This window comes from Phoenix dactylifera, unplaced genomic scaffold, assembly GCF_009389715.1.
Source record: "Phoenix dactylifera cultivar Barhee BC4 unplaced genomic scaffold, palm_55x_up_171113_PBpolish2nd_filt_p 000329F, whole genome shotgun sequence".
NCBI classification, from domain to species: Eukaryota; Viridiplantae; Streptophyta; class Magnoliopsida; order Arecales; family Arecaceae; genus Phoenix; species Phoenix dactylifera.
The window spans coordinates 197,604-213,125 of record NW_024067793.1 but is presented as its reverse complement, the minus strand read 5'-3'; the positions used below and the strand labels follow the sequence as shown (position 1 = coordinate 213,125).

General features: G+C 38.4%; 1 protein-coding gene across 1 annotated transcript in view; it reads left to right on the top strand.

The window, feature by feature from the left end:
• Nucleotides 1-4,572: 4,572 nt before the first annotated feature.
• LOC103697087 (brefeldin A-inhibited guanine nucleotide-exchange protein 2-like) overlaps nucleotides 4,573-15,522 on the top strand; it is a 30,483-nt gene continuing 19,533 nt past the window's right edge. Inside the window, 13 exon segments of the mRNA XM_008778868.4 lie at nucleotides 4,573-4,608; nucleotides 4,610-5,105; nucleotides 5,108-5,256; nucleotides 5,258-5,317; nucleotides 5,319-5,577; nucleotides 5,580-5,659; nucleotides 5,661-5,806; nucleotides 9,281-9,598; nucleotides 9,822-10,167; nucleotides 10,264-10,540; nucleotides 10,543-10,685; nucleotides 10,774-11,060; nucleotides 11,316-11,589. Of these exon segments, the coding sequence (XP_008777090.2) occupies nucleotides 4,573-4,608; nucleotides 4,610-5,105; nucleotides 5,108-5,256; nucleotides 5,258-5,317; nucleotides 5,319-5,577; nucleotides 5,580-5,659; nucleotides 5,661-5,806; nucleotides 9,281-9,598; nucleotides 9,822-10,167; nucleotides 10,264-10,540; nucleotides 10,543-10,685; nucleotides 10,774-11,060; nucleotides 11,316-11,589 (2,871 nt within the window).

The following is a 15,522-nucleotide window of genomic DNA, read 5'->3' as shown; positions in this document are numbered from 1 at the left end:
GACGCCTAGGACCTATCCCATGGATCCTGGAGCTCATCACGAACGGGATCAAGCTTGGGACTCGTTAGCAGTGGGATAAGGATAGATCAATTGTCGTTGAAGAAACTTGGACGTGGATCCGTGATGAAGATACGATGGGAAGATGCGAAGGGTGATGCATACGGTTGCTTGCGAACGGTGGATACGGCTGGGATGCTGATCCTTTCGTTGGGAAGAAGATGCTCGCAGAGAAGAGGTGGGAGCGAAGGCTGGATCTGCGGAGGATGGGCAGGCTGGACGCGATGGAGTTGATCCGGCAAGAGGTTGGGATGCTGAGATTTACTAGGATTGGAGCTTATCTGTGGATGAGCTCTGTTTTGCTGGGATGCAGGGGAAGTGATCCGGAGCAGTTGGGAGCGAGCTGGACTTATCCGTGGGCAATGGGACTCCATTCGAAATGGGATGATGGGCAATCTGGGCGTTCGGAAGGCTCATCCCGCCTGACTACGGGATAAGGATGAACTCGGCTGGGAAAAACTTGGATGAAGATGGATCACGGACTATACGGACGCGGAGCAGAGGATTCCATGGGATCAAGCCGGAAAGATGCTGGATTCGGAAGAAGTGGATGAGGAGAAATGATGAAACATGATCTGGTGACGCGGAACAGGGGAGAGATGTTGGGATATACATGGGAAGTTTGCTGGGATTAGTCCGGAAGATGGCTGGGACGTGGAGAAGATAAGGATGCTGGGACGAAATCCGTGGAAGAATGATACGGTTGGGAGGTGATCTAATCTGGGAGATGATCCAAAAGATGAAGCTTAGATGAATGTTGTGGAACAAGGGAAGACTAGCATGGAAGGCTTGTTGGACTTGGAGCTGTGTATCGGCTGGAGTTAATCTAAATACATGAGAGGAATTACAGAATACTGGATTAGTTTGGATGTGGGGTTTTCGAGTGGCTGATCACAAATGGGATGATTGCTAATCTATGGTCGTGGTATGGTTTCAATTAGTGCAACGTGGAGAGGATGAAACTAATCTTGAGAGGTTGAACTCAATTGGATACGGGAGAAACTAAACCACAGTGGATGACTTGGGAACTATTGGACTGGACCTGCACATATTAGACTCGATTAATCAAATCAAACTCGAATTACCTTTAATAATTTATTAAAATGCAATGATGAAGATAACACATCTTTTATGGTTAAATTTACAAAATATGTGAATTAAAATAATGATAAATGCTATGAAAAAGAGGCTAATTTATGTCTTATTTAGCACTTATCAGATGTTTATCTTGCAAACATGATCTAATCCAATTAGTCCCTTGATAAGTTTTCTTGTGTGTGACCCATTGGGTTTCATACTTAGCCAGCAATAGGTGTGAGTGCGAGTTGACCAACTTGATTAGAACTCTTCTAATCGTTTTAAGTCCAAACTGCGCGAACCAGAACTTAACAATTAGAATCCTTTCTAATTGGTGATTGAATTAAACTCTTTAATTCGATCAAACCTATAAGACAAAATTGACGTCTAGCAACGTGTCATGTCTATCCGAAAAATATGAAATTTGGTTGAAATACCAAAAATACCCCTTCAGTAGCAAGTTACCGTGCAATTCAATCCTTTAATCAAACTGCATGCGGAATATGTATATGAGTATGAATATATGTCAAACTCAATTTCATATTCATATATATTTCTCAATCTTTTAATGATAATTCGAATAATGAAATATTTAGAAACTCTTTCTAATTTTCATTCTGCTTTGATCAAAGGCTTTCTGAATTATCTTATGATTAGAATAAATAGGATGCGATCTTCTCTTACTAGAAGTGATCAATTCCTTGTTGACCTACTCATAACCTTCGTACACAATCCACCATATCGAGAAGATCTCGTACACAACTTATTGTCATGAATGAGTGAAAACCAAAATATGGATTTATGTGCACAAGATACTCATGGTGATCTCAGGTCAAAGGATCAGTTACACAACTCCCACTAAGAGAATCATCTTTTGACATATAAGTAAGACTTCATAAGATTTCTCTTTGTAGGTCAATTCAGTGAACTCATTCCTCTACTGAGCACCCACATCTTTGTATTAGTGTCTCCACACAAGTGATTGTGAGATCAATCACCCTCTGCATCGAGCATACATAAGATGTGCCGATTTTTCGGTAAACATTGATCCCCGACTCAATGTACCAATGACTGGAAATATTTAAGATTAGAATTTTAGGATTTTAGGTCTCACTAGTATGATCTCATCATAGCCCAAAACCATTGCCTTAATCTAAGGGGTTCATCACATATATAATCAACAGCATATGATGAAACACAATGCCTTTATTTATATTAAATGTTATGTACATGATTTGGAAAATCAAAAGAAAATTCTTCGCAATACATAATGCGATTGGCTTGTAGGGCATCTACTCTTTCACACTTGTCACTTTCCGTTAGCCTTGTTCACACCAACAACATTCGCTATCCAATCAGGGTAGACAACTTCTTGGATGAAGCCTATTGTAAGAAGTTTCTCCACCTCATTGTCGATGACATGTTACCTCTTTGAGGCAAAGCTTCTCTTCTTCTGCTGAATTGGTTCATATGTCCGGTCCATACTCAACCTGTGAACAATTACATTAAAGCTTATTCCTAGCATATTGGTGGCTGATCAAATGAAGACATCGGTGCTGGTTTAGAAAAAATCCACTAGCCGATGTAGCCTCATTGAGGTTAGCTTTGATCTACACTATCTTGGTTGGGTCTTCTTTGTTAAGGGGACTTGGAGGAGTTCCTCAGTCGGCTCCCCTTGCTTTTGCTTGTCCCGAGTGTCGAGTCTTCGATATAAAGCGCTTTCATGGGCTTCTTCCCTCGCAAGGTCGCTATATAACACTGCCAAGCCATGCTTAGTCGCCTCAGTCCTCTCCTATATTTGTCCTGTTGGAAACTTCATGAACAGATGGTACATGAACACTACGGTTGCAAAAGGTGTTCAATCGCTGGCCTCCCTAAATAGCGTTGTATACGAAAAGGACTTTAATGATCAGCAAATCCAGCATCACGATCGTTTACCTTGGAGCCGGCCAACCAGTAACTAAGAGAGAGATAATTCATTCTATGGAGACGAGGTCTCCTAAGAATCCAATTAGAGAAGAGTTTATTCTTTTTAGTCGGTTCGGTTGTAGATTCATCTTACAAAAAGCCTTATAAAATAATATGTTCGCCAAGCATCTATTATCCACTAAAATGTGTTTTACATCATAATTTGCAATGGTTAAGGAAACTACAATGACATCATTATGTAGAGTTTGCACGCCCTTTCATGTTAGCATCTGAGAAGAAAATCATCTTGTCCGTCCTTTGCCTCTTCAGATCTAAGCTTCCTGCTTGGGTAGAATGTGTATAACTCCTTCATGTGGACGAGCTTGTTTCATCAGCTGTTGGATCGCCTAAGATAGCGTTGATGATTTCTACTGTGGACTGGTTATCAAACTCCTACTCGGGTGCACGTGGCTCTCGATCAGTGTCGTTCCGATTTTACAGGTGGTCGACAAAATGATCGAGATATTTCCGTTGGATGAGAGCCTCAATCTTATTTTTAAGCTGCTAGCAATCTTTGGTGTCATGTTCAAAAGTCTTGGTGGAACTTGCAAAATTTATCCTTATCATTTTGGCGCCTTTTTTCATCTTTCGAGCCCATTTCATGTAGTCTCAGTTCTCTATCTCCATGAGAATTTGTGCTCGAAGGGTGCCGAGGGATGCATTCCTCTCAAATTGCTGAGTTGGACTCCTTAGAGAGGGCCGGAGCCTGTTGCTAATTTGTTCGAGGCGTACGCTGGCCATTATGGTAACAATATGCATATCTTACTGGTGAATCACGCCTCTGCTTTTTAATTGCGAGGATTGCCCGGTTATCATATTTGTTCAGAAATAATTTGCGTTTATAGCCCACATATTACTAGTTGGAAGGTGAGTTTGAAAATGCGAACAACTCTCCGCCTATTTTTTATATCGGCCATATGGCAAGCTGAACGGTCAGCGTGCAGCTAAGCATGGAGTTTTCAATTTGTGCCCTTAGCTGAAGTCGGCTCTCTGATGTGCTTAATAAGCTTAAATCTGTAACCTGCCATCCGTTGATTGATCACCCCAAAAACTTCCCGCTAGGTCCGCACCCTCGTCTCCTCGAAGAGAATCAAATGCACGGTTGTCCGTGTTTGAAGGATAACAGCTTTCCCTCTTTCGAAACTCGAGATCTAGACACGCAAAATACTTGTCGATCCAGCGTTACTTAAGAAGCTACTTATAATTCCTATTTACCTAGGGAGTTATCTGTAAAAACTCGGAAAACAATACAAAAGTTCCATTACTCTTATTTCTCCGGATCGAAACCCCTTCGCCCGTCCAACATCCAGCCTCCTCCCAGTTCAGAAACAACGCCAGCAAAACTCACATCCACCGGGGAGGGACGAGGAAGAAAACAAGGAGCAAATCGCCACTGCGATAAACCAGCAGCAGATTCGCCTTCCAATCCATTCTCAATTGTCACAGTCCTCCAGATCTGAGCCCGAGGGAATGGCTTCCCCCCCGGCGGAAGCTGATTCCCTTTCCCCGGTTGAGCCTGGTGCTGATCCCCGCCCTCGAGAAGATAATCAAGAACGCCTCATGGCGCAAGGGCCACTCGAAGCTCGCCCATCAGTGCAAATCCCTCATCGACCGCCTTTCCAATTCCTCCTCCGTCTTCTCCACCTTGATCCCCCTTCCCCCGACTCCTCTTCCTCCCTCCCCGGCCCCCTTCATGACGGCTTCCGGCTCCGACCTCTCCCTCGCCGACTCCGAGTCCATCCTTCTCCCCCTCATCTCCGCCGCCTCCTCGGGTTCCCACAAGATCGCCGAACCCGCCCTCGACTGCATCCCAGAAACTCATCTCCCACACTCCTACCTCCACGGCGAGGCCGACCCCTCCGCCGGCCCCGACGCCCGCCTCCTCGCCTCCCTCATCGAGTCCGTCTGCCACTGCCATTCCCTCGCCGACGACGCCGCCGAGCTCCTCGTCCTCAAGACCCTCCTCTCCGCCGTCACGTCCACCGCCCTCCGCATCCACGGCGACGCCTCCTGCAGATCGTCCGCACCTGCTACGATCTCTACCTCGGCTCCAAGAACCCCGTCAACCAGACCACCGCCAAGGCCTCCCTCATCCAGATGCTGGTCATCGTCTTCCGCCGCATGGAGGCCGATTCCTCCACCGTCCCCGTCCAGGCCCATCGTCGTTGCCGAGCTCATGGAGCCTTCCGACCGCTCCTCCTCCTCCGCGGCCGCCCGCTGCCACCACCGTCGACGTCAGCTTCGTCCAGAGCTTCATCACGAAGATCATCAGCGACATCGATGTTGTGCTCAACCCGTCGACCCACTCGCCCGGACGGGGTCTGCGGGCAGGCATGACGGGGGCCTTCGAGACGACGGCGGTGGAGCATACTAACCCGGCTGACCTGCTGGATTCGACCGACAAGGATATGCTGGACGCCAAGTACTGGGAGATCAGCATGTACAAGACGGCGCTGGAGGGCCGGAAGGACGAGCTCGGAGCGGAGGGGTCTTGGATAGGGAGGACGACATGGAGGTCCAGATCGGGAACAAGCTGAGGCGGGATGCGTTCCTGGTGTTTCCGGGCTCTCTGCAAGCTCTCGATGAAGACTCCCCCCAAGGATGCGGCGGCTGATCTGGCGCTCATGAAGGGAAAGATTGTGGCACTGGAGCTGCTCAAGATCTTGCTGGAGAATGCTGGAGCTGTGTTCAGGACGAGTGACAGGTACTTTCTGCAGTTGTAGCGTTTATTTAATTTTAATGCTGATGAATTTATTTTGTGCAACAAAACTGGATATAAGAACTGTTGTGTTTATTAGCAGAAGATACAAGGGCTACTTGTAGCTTTAATTTAAATTACTATTTGCTAAGAGCTAGTTCTAGACTTTTGAATTTTGACTTTTATTATATTTATTGAGTAATATTCATCGAGGTGGTGAGATTATGGCAGGAGGCATACAGAAGAGATCTTATCTGGAGATTGACAGAGTATTAAATGAATTTTGCATTCAGAGCTACTGTTGTTTGACTAAATCATGCATATAAGTCGTGATGCTCCATGTGTTTATTCTCATGAATTCAAAACCCATGGGATTGTCAGCCTTGAGAGCAAACAATAAAGGCATTGACTTGTTGAATATTAGTGTTTGGACTTTAATGGATAACTCCAAATCAAAGGGACATGAAAGGCTAACAAGAAGGAATCTATGCTGTTAAATTGTGGAAACTTACGGATTAATCGACAAAATTAGCATGACATTAGCTAGAGTTGTTTAGATGGTTAAAATAGCATAGGAAGTCTTATACTCTCATTTGATCAAGTTCTGCCTCTATTTTTTCCTCTATACAAAGATATTAAAATTCTACCTTTGGAAAGTTTTCTGAAATTTGTTACAGTCCATATAGCTAATCCAATGATTCTTAGCAGCATTAGTATATAGTGATTTATTACTTCCATAAATTTCTTGAAAATTATAACAAACAGACTAGCAGGAGGCAACAGGCTTAATTGGTCTTGAAAGCAGTTCTGACTGGACTAGTGATTAGTGTTTTAGTTCATACTATATCATCATAGTACATACAAATCTATGAAGTGTTAACATGAATTAAAACTATAGTAGAAAGAAAAAATGCATCTTGGCTTAAAATAAAATCTTTATCTATATACGTGTATTTTTGTTTGTATGTAAATGTATGTATGTGGAACCATCCACCGCCCTTTGTGCCTTGATCTTTCTCCAAACGCCTATCAATGTGCATGGGAGGCATTATTGTCTGAATCTTAATATCCATGATCTATGTCTTATGATCTGGATGACAATGGCCCTAAACAATCTTAATGTCATCCTTGAATTAGGATGAAAGAGGATCATGGTATATAAATATATACATGTATATATATGTAAAGAGAGAGAGAGAGTGTGTTGGTATTATCCTCTCGAGAAGATAGTTGATGTGGTCTTCTCATCTTAAAATCAATGATAGGCGTCCAAATTCAAGTTCTAAATTGTTGAACATGATAAGCATTATAAAAAATATCTAATAACTAAAATTCATGTGTTTTGATGGTCTCTAACCTAAGTATCAAGTAGGTGTCAAAATGGACAGTTTTAATAGCATGATACTAAGTTGTACTATAATGTAATCATCAAAAACTAGTGAAATTTAAATCTAAACATGTTTTAAGATGTGCAGATCATGATTCATAAAGTAGATTTAATTTATGTGTCTTATCATATATTTTACTAGTGCAATTGATATTGTTAATTTTTTGTACCGACTTGATGAATAATTAGAGACCACCAAAATGTATGAATTTTGGTTTGTAGGTATTTGTTTGTAGTCATGTTTAACTATTTGGATTTCAATTCAGATGGCCTATCATAGATTTAAAAGCGAGAGGGACCATCTCAGCTATCCTTTTGAGTGCACTTTAGCTCTACTCTACATATACGTGTGTGTATATATATATATTTATATGTATATATATATATATCTATATGTGCATATATACATGTATATATGTGTATCTATATGTGCATATATACATGTATATATGTGTATCTATATGTGCATGTATACATGTATATATGTGTATCTATATGTGCATGTATACATGTATATATGTGTATATATATATGTATATATACATGCATACACACACACACACACACATATATATATATATATATGTGTGTGTCTATATATATATGTATATGTCTATATATATATGTATATGTACATATCTATATATATATATATGTATATGTATATATACACACATAAATGTATATGCCTATATTTATGCATATATACACATATATATGTATTATATGATCCCTTAAATTAAGACATGCAACTTAATAATGCTATGTGCATAAATAGAAGGTCCATGTCACAGGATTTATTTGACTTGTAGGCTTTTAGAATTATTTATTTTTCACTAAGAAGGATAGAGTGCATCATAAGTTTAACAATTTTAGTCATAGTTTTTTTAGTTATAGTTTTTAACTTCCAAAAAGTAAAAGAAAATAAAGAAAATTTGGAGCTCATGGAGTTAATTGAGAGGCAAATATTCTTATTCCTGAAATCATTTGCGAAAATTGATTTTTTCCCCAAAATATTATACCCCAAAGGATAATTTAATCGATATTTTCTATGCGGCAATACATAAATATCTTTAATAACTAGACATAATGTTTACTTTATTAGACATGCTACATGCAGCCTTATGATGGAGAAATATGGACGTCCAATATCTGTAAGTTATTTCTTTCCCCCTCCATTCATTACTTTACAACTAACTCATGTTTTAAATTTTTGGTTTTTATAATTTTAAAATTTTTAAAGAAATGTGAAGAAAAGTACTTTGGAAAAATTATCTTGCAATCTGTGATTGGATCGATGATCTGATCGAACCTGAATCTGTCTACTTTTTACAACTCAATAGTGATCTTGACAATATTGGTGAGAGATTTTCTATCCTAACTTATATATATATATATATATATATTATATATATATATATATATATATATATATAATTTGACATTTTGATGATTATCATAAGATTTATTTCTCAGTTTTTAAGCAGATTGAAAAGATCAAGTAGAACAAAGGAGAAACTAGCTTTGACCATCATGAACAAAATATGTAAGAAAAAAGATTCTTCAAACATGAAATTAAAAAGAAATCTTTGGCTACATCTTAACCCAATAACATGTCCAAGTGAAAAATATTTGTAACTGACTTGTGTCAAACCTATTATCAAAATTTGGATCCTCAAAGATTTCCCCACTTGTTCATTTCAAATTTCCCACCCACCACAGTACTATGTTGATATGTACTACATCTATTCTTTTTTTGGTGAATCCAATCTGACCTACAACACATTTTAATATGAAGGAAAGAGAGGTCTACTGTTGGATTATATCACTAAATTTGAAGAGTCACAATATTACTTATTTTCTTGTTTCACATAAGTAATGCAACCATTTCACATTAATTACCCATCTGCTGATGATCACAAATTTGTATCCAATCAACAATGTGCATATTATTATTATTATTATGCCTTAGGCTTGGGTTTCTATTTTTGTTGCTGTTCTCTCTTTTATGAATTGTACTTTGAGTCTTTTTCTTTATTCATCATGCCAGATACATATATCTTGATCTGATTAATTTGTTTGCAATCAAGCAGGTTTTTAGGTGCAATTAAGCAGTATCTGTGCCTATCACTTTTGAAGAACAGCGCTTCAACTCATATGATTGTTTTTCAGCTTTCATGTTCCATTTTTATGAGCTTGGTATCAAGATTTAGACCAGGATTAAAGGCGGAAATTGGTGTCTTCTTTCCGATGATTGTTCTCAGAGTTTTAGAAAATGTTGCTCAACCAAATTTCCAGCAGAAGATGATCGTGCTTCGATTTTTGGAGAAGCTGTGTGTAGATTCCCAAATCTTGGTAGACATTTTCATTAATTATGACTGTGATGTCCATTCATCAAACATTTTTGAGAGGTAACTTATCTTCGTTCATGTGCTCTATGGTAAATATATTGTTCATCATAATTCAGTTCTTTTCTTTGTTTGACGATTTTGCAGAAATCATTGTTGTTGGCATAGTAGGACATCTATTTTGATCATTTAGGAACAGGAGTCCTATTTTTCTAGCTTTATTATTTTAACTGTTGTAGGTTTACATATTTGTATTTTTTCCCATTTGCTGATGGTCTGGTTACAGGATGGTAAATGGCCTCTTAAAGACTGCCCAAGGGCCTCCCCCTGGTGCTCTCACGACGCTAGTGCCACCTCAGGATGCTACCATGAAGATTGAAGCAATGAAATGCTTGGTGGCAATTCTCAAGTCGATGGGTGATTGGATGAACAAACAGTTGAGAATTCCAGACCCTCATTCTCCTAAAACAGAAACAGCAGAGCAGAATACTGAAGGTGGAAATGAATTTCCTGAGGCAAATGGCAGTGGAGAGGAGTCTGTTGAAGGAACTGATTCTCAGTCAGAAACAGCAAATGGAGTCTCAGAAGTTGCATCTCTGGAACAGCGTAGGGCATATAAGTTAGAACTTCAGGTAAAATAATTTTCCCATGCGAGGTTTCTTTTTTTGTTAGCATTTTATTGCTGATATAATCTTATGCTATGTACTCTAATGCAACATAAATAACAGGAAGGCATATCTCTTTTTAATCGGAAACCTAAGAAAGGACTTGAATTTCTTATCAATGCAAAGAAGGTCGGCGACTCACCAGAGGAAATAGCTGCTTTTCTTAAAAGTACATCCGACTTGAACAAGACAATGATTGGTGATTATCTTGGAGAGAGGGAAGAGTTGCCCCTAAAAGTCATGCATGCATTTGTGGATGCATTTGATTTTCAAGGGATGGAGTTCGATGAGGCAATCAGATCCTTCCTACAAAGATTTAGGTTGCCTGGTGAGGCACAAAAATTGATCGCATCCTGGAAAAATTTGCTGAGCGTTACTGCAAATGCAATCCAAAGGCCTTTACCAGTGCAGATACGGCTTATGTCCTTGCTTACTCTGTAATAATGCTCAACACGGATGCTCATAACCCAATGGTTAAGAACAAGGTAAATTATCATTCACGAAATTTCATATATGCCATCAATTTATGATGCTACCTGGTGTGAGAATATGATTTATTTTTGGTTGATGCAGATGTCTCAAGATGACTTCATAAGAAACAATCGTGGTATTGATGATGGGAAGGATCTGCCAGAAGAATATATGAAATCATTATATGAAAGAATTTCTAAGAATGAAATTAAGATGAAGGAAGATGATTTGGCTCCACAGCAAACACAATCTATGAGTACAAACAAAATCCTAGGCTTGGACAGCATTTTGAATATAGTTATACGCAAGCGAGATTCACCTATGGAGACTAGTGATGATCTTATCAGGCACATGCAAGAGCAATTTAAGGAAAAAGCTCGCAAATCTGAGTGAGTTATTATATCAAAATTAGTAAATTCATGCCACCAGAATTGCATTGTTTTTTGACATAAGCTACCCTTTTTGCATTTTTTTTAATTTTTAAATACGTAAAGTCCTGTGCTGTGTTTACTTCGTAGTTCACATATTTTAATTCTGAAAATGGGTTTTCTCAAACTCATCCCCAGATTTAATGTATTGTACTGTTGCTTAAGGTACCAAAATTTAAATTAGCTTATTATTTGGAATAATTTTCTGAACTTCAGGTCAGTATATTATGCTGCGACAGATGTGGTAATTTTGAAATTCATGATTGAGGTGTGCTGGGCTCCCATGCTAGCTGCTTTCAGTGTTCCACTTGACCAGAGTGATGATGAAGCCGTAATATCCCAATGCCTTGAAGGATTTCGTTGTGCAATACATGTTACAGCAGCTATATCTATGAAGACGCAAAGAGATGCTTTTGTTACTTCACTTGCAAAATTCACATCCCTTCACTCAGCAGCGGATATCAAGCAGAAAAATATTGATGCAATAAAGGTTTATTCTGGTTATATCCTATTAATGCCAAGAATTATGTTTGATAATATCATGTTTCTGAAAGCTATTTATATTTTTAACCTGATTTATGGTATTAGTTGAAATATAATGTATTGGAGGCATTCCTCCTAGAAACTCAATCATATTTCTATATTTCTCATGGGCAAGCATCCAATGCATTTGTATTTAGTATTGCTCTGGCAGATTGTTACAATTAGCTTTGACTCAATATAATTAGCTGGGCTAAGGCTTTTAGTGGTAGTTCTTGTTCCAAGTCCTTCACATATTCCTTTTCTAACATACTGAAACCCAAGGTCTGTTGTACTGGTATTGAGGCTCATATTAGCTAGCAACTGGTTCGGTATAGTATCAGTACATCCGATACCGAGCCGGGGTGTACCAAACCAAGGGGAGGGAGCGAGGGGGAGAGAAATGGGGGCTTTCCTCGGCATTGGTTAGTGTCGAAGAAGGGGGAGAGCAAGTGAGCGAGTGAACAAGAATAGAGAGCGAGCCCTCTCTTGAATATTCGGGTGAATGCAGTGGGAAGGGGTTATAATTGAAATTGACTCACAAACCATCGTAATTTGGTGCTGTTTCAATTCAGTATGAGCTGAACCACCAGGTTCAGGTCGGATCAGCAAACACTGTTGTAAGTTGTAACCTTTTGGGTTGAGATGCATTTATGGCTAAATAACCACATAAAAATATGCCATTCTGACTAGTACAAGTATTTGCTCAATTATCAATATGTCCTTAGAGATTGCAAAATTATTTTTGCCTATAGAGGAGAAAATGAATTTGCTATTAATTTTCCTGGAGTGTTACTTTTTCTGTCTTCCAAGCAATTCCCTGGTTTTGACATATAATGTACCATATAAGTGAAAATCTCCTTTTTTTGTTCCTAAAGTTCCTGCAAAACAAGGGGCATAGCTTAATGTCCATGAAATTGAATCCCAATATTTTGTGGTAGGCAAGAAAATTTAGATATTTGGGAAACTTGCATTGCTCTTCTGTTTAGTTTGTTATTTTTTGAGAATTTAGGATTTTGGTGGGGTATCTTGAACATTCCCTTAAACTGATGGTCTTTGTTCTGTGAGAATTTGACTAGTAGAAAGATCTTCACAAAGTAGTGCGACTCACCATAAAGAAATCATTACAATAGTTTACACATTGGAGATATGGAGGCAGGAAAAAGATCACAAGTTATTGATTGCGATGCTATAATCAAACCATTGTTTTTTGTTTTTCATGATAAATTAGATTCTACATTTTGATTAGCATTTAAATTATCACTGAAATAAGAGTGTGTAAAAAAGTAATATCTTGCTTATATTGATTAAATATTCTTACATGTAGTGTGTGATCCATCCCTTGTTACTAAGTCATAGGCTTGAGCATGAACTATTGCTTCACTTCTTGGTCTTCTAGGGGATAGGAGAGCTTAGAAATAATATGCAAAATCTAATCATGAAATAATGATTAATTAGGCTACATCCTAGCTGTGTTACATGGACACTCGCATCTAGCTCATGAATGGATGTCGGATATGTATCGGGATTGGATATGCATCAGACACTTGGACACATATCTCTTTTTCTCTAGTTTTTATAGATAGGTGGATAATTTGACTCTTCCAAAAATGAGTTCAACTATCCATAATAATTTCCAAAGTAACCTTTTTTTTAAGAGAATGGTCATGGATATAGTTATTGAAATAACTTTGTAAGATATTCCTTTTCTTGTATCTCTCAATAAATTAGGAAGTTTAGAAAACATTTATGGAGAAAAAACTTTAACAAATATTATATTCTAAAATTTTCTTCCTCATAACATTTAAATATAATTATATAATTTAACTAAATTTTTTTTTCCTACGTTATCCACGTATCTCCCTTTTTTCTCTCCTACCGTGTCAGACAGTTGGACACTTGTCGGAATCTGATTCTCATATTTGTGTCCATGCAACACTCATCTTAGTCAATGACAAAACTAGTGCCATGTGTATGACTTTTGGGTTTTTTGCCATCTTCCAATGGGAACATGACACGACACCATGGATATGTTGTGATATGCCGTATATGTGCCTCTTAATCTCCCACTCTTTGCCCAAAACCGTAACCCACTCAGACTGTCTAATCTGACAAAAGATCATCTCTTCTGATCTCATTGTGGCTCCTAATCTCGCAATGACAGAAGCCATGATGAATTAAAAAAGAAAAGAGAGACAGGGATCTGCCTCTCATCTCTTTATGCTTGATTAATCCACAGATGAAAGGAAGAGAAGGAAAGAAAGGAGGGAATTGGAAATGATTAACATACCTTTCTCAGCCTTGTCACCTCCAAGCAGCAAGTAGTTCCCTCGTTCTCTCACTCTGTTCTTTGACTTTTTCCCCTCTTTCTCTGCTCATCTTGAGAAGATGGCATAGGGGATTTGAAGCTGAGCCATGTTGCATGGCTCACATAGGGTTTAAGCCCATTCTTTTAAGCAATGTCGAACAAATAGGAGCGCCGACAGCGATTGTCTTAGGGACCCACCATTGCAAGCACCTGGCCTTTTTATCTTGAAGCCCTTTCTTTCTTTCTTTTGTTTTTTGTTTTTTTAGCCATGAAGCCTTTCGAAGAAAGGGGGGAGGTTGAGATATTCATTAAGTTAATATGCCAATTTTATCCTCCAAGTTGAGTTAATAACCCAAATTAAATTCCTTTTGAATATCATATAGACACACACACACACATATATACACATACATACATATATCCTCTGCTGACCGCTGTTCTTTCCTTCGACCCGATTGCGGCATGAGTCGACGTCTATACATACATACATATGTGCATATATGTGTATACATATATACATATATATATATATACATATATACATATATACATACATATATTTACATACATATATACATACATATATATATATATATACATATACACATACATATATACATATATACATATACATACATATATACATACATATATACATATACATATGTACATATATATATATATATATATACACATACATATATATATATATACATATACACACATATGCATAAAGATATGTGTATACATATATACATACATATATACATATATACATATACATATATACATATATACATATACATATATACATATATACATATGTATATATACACACACACACACATAAAGATATGTGTATACATATGTACATATATATTACATATATGTGTATATATGTCTACGTATGTACATTTGTATGTATGTATATTTGCATGTATGCATAAATATATATAATATATGTATACCTCCCCAGCCCTTGGAGTTATCTTGGTCTCAAAACATGAAACAAGCATTGACTCCTAGCTAGTCTTGTCCCTACTCTCCTCATATGTGAGATAGATGGATTCCCTTGTCTCTCCTCTTCGCTCTCTCCCGCTCTCCTGTTCTATCTCTCTTCTTCCTTTCTTTCTCTATTCCTATCTCCTCTTTGCTACTGACTCTTCTCTATTCTCTCCCTCGTTTGCTCCATCTCTCTCTTTTGACCATTTGTGATGCAGCACCAGGGTACAGCTAGTAGGTACTATGACCAGTTGGACCGTTAGAGATAAAATCAAATTTGAGCTAGGTTTCTATATTTGTAGTAGAATAATTCTAGCTTGTTTCCCTATTATTGTGTCCTATTTCAAATATGATTTTGTATTGGGTTTAATGCTTGAATTAGAGTGAGGGGTCATGTCTTATTTATATGCGCCTAATATTGTATGGTGCAGCCTATTCACATTAATAAAATTTCTTTGATTGAAGGGTTCTTCGGTGCACTATGTTTCTATTTGTGTACAAATCTTTGAAGTCTAATCCTGATGATCAGAATTGCCCCTTTACCCTTTCCTGCAGTGTCAAGTTGCCTCCACTTCCCCCTCTTCCCTTCCTCTC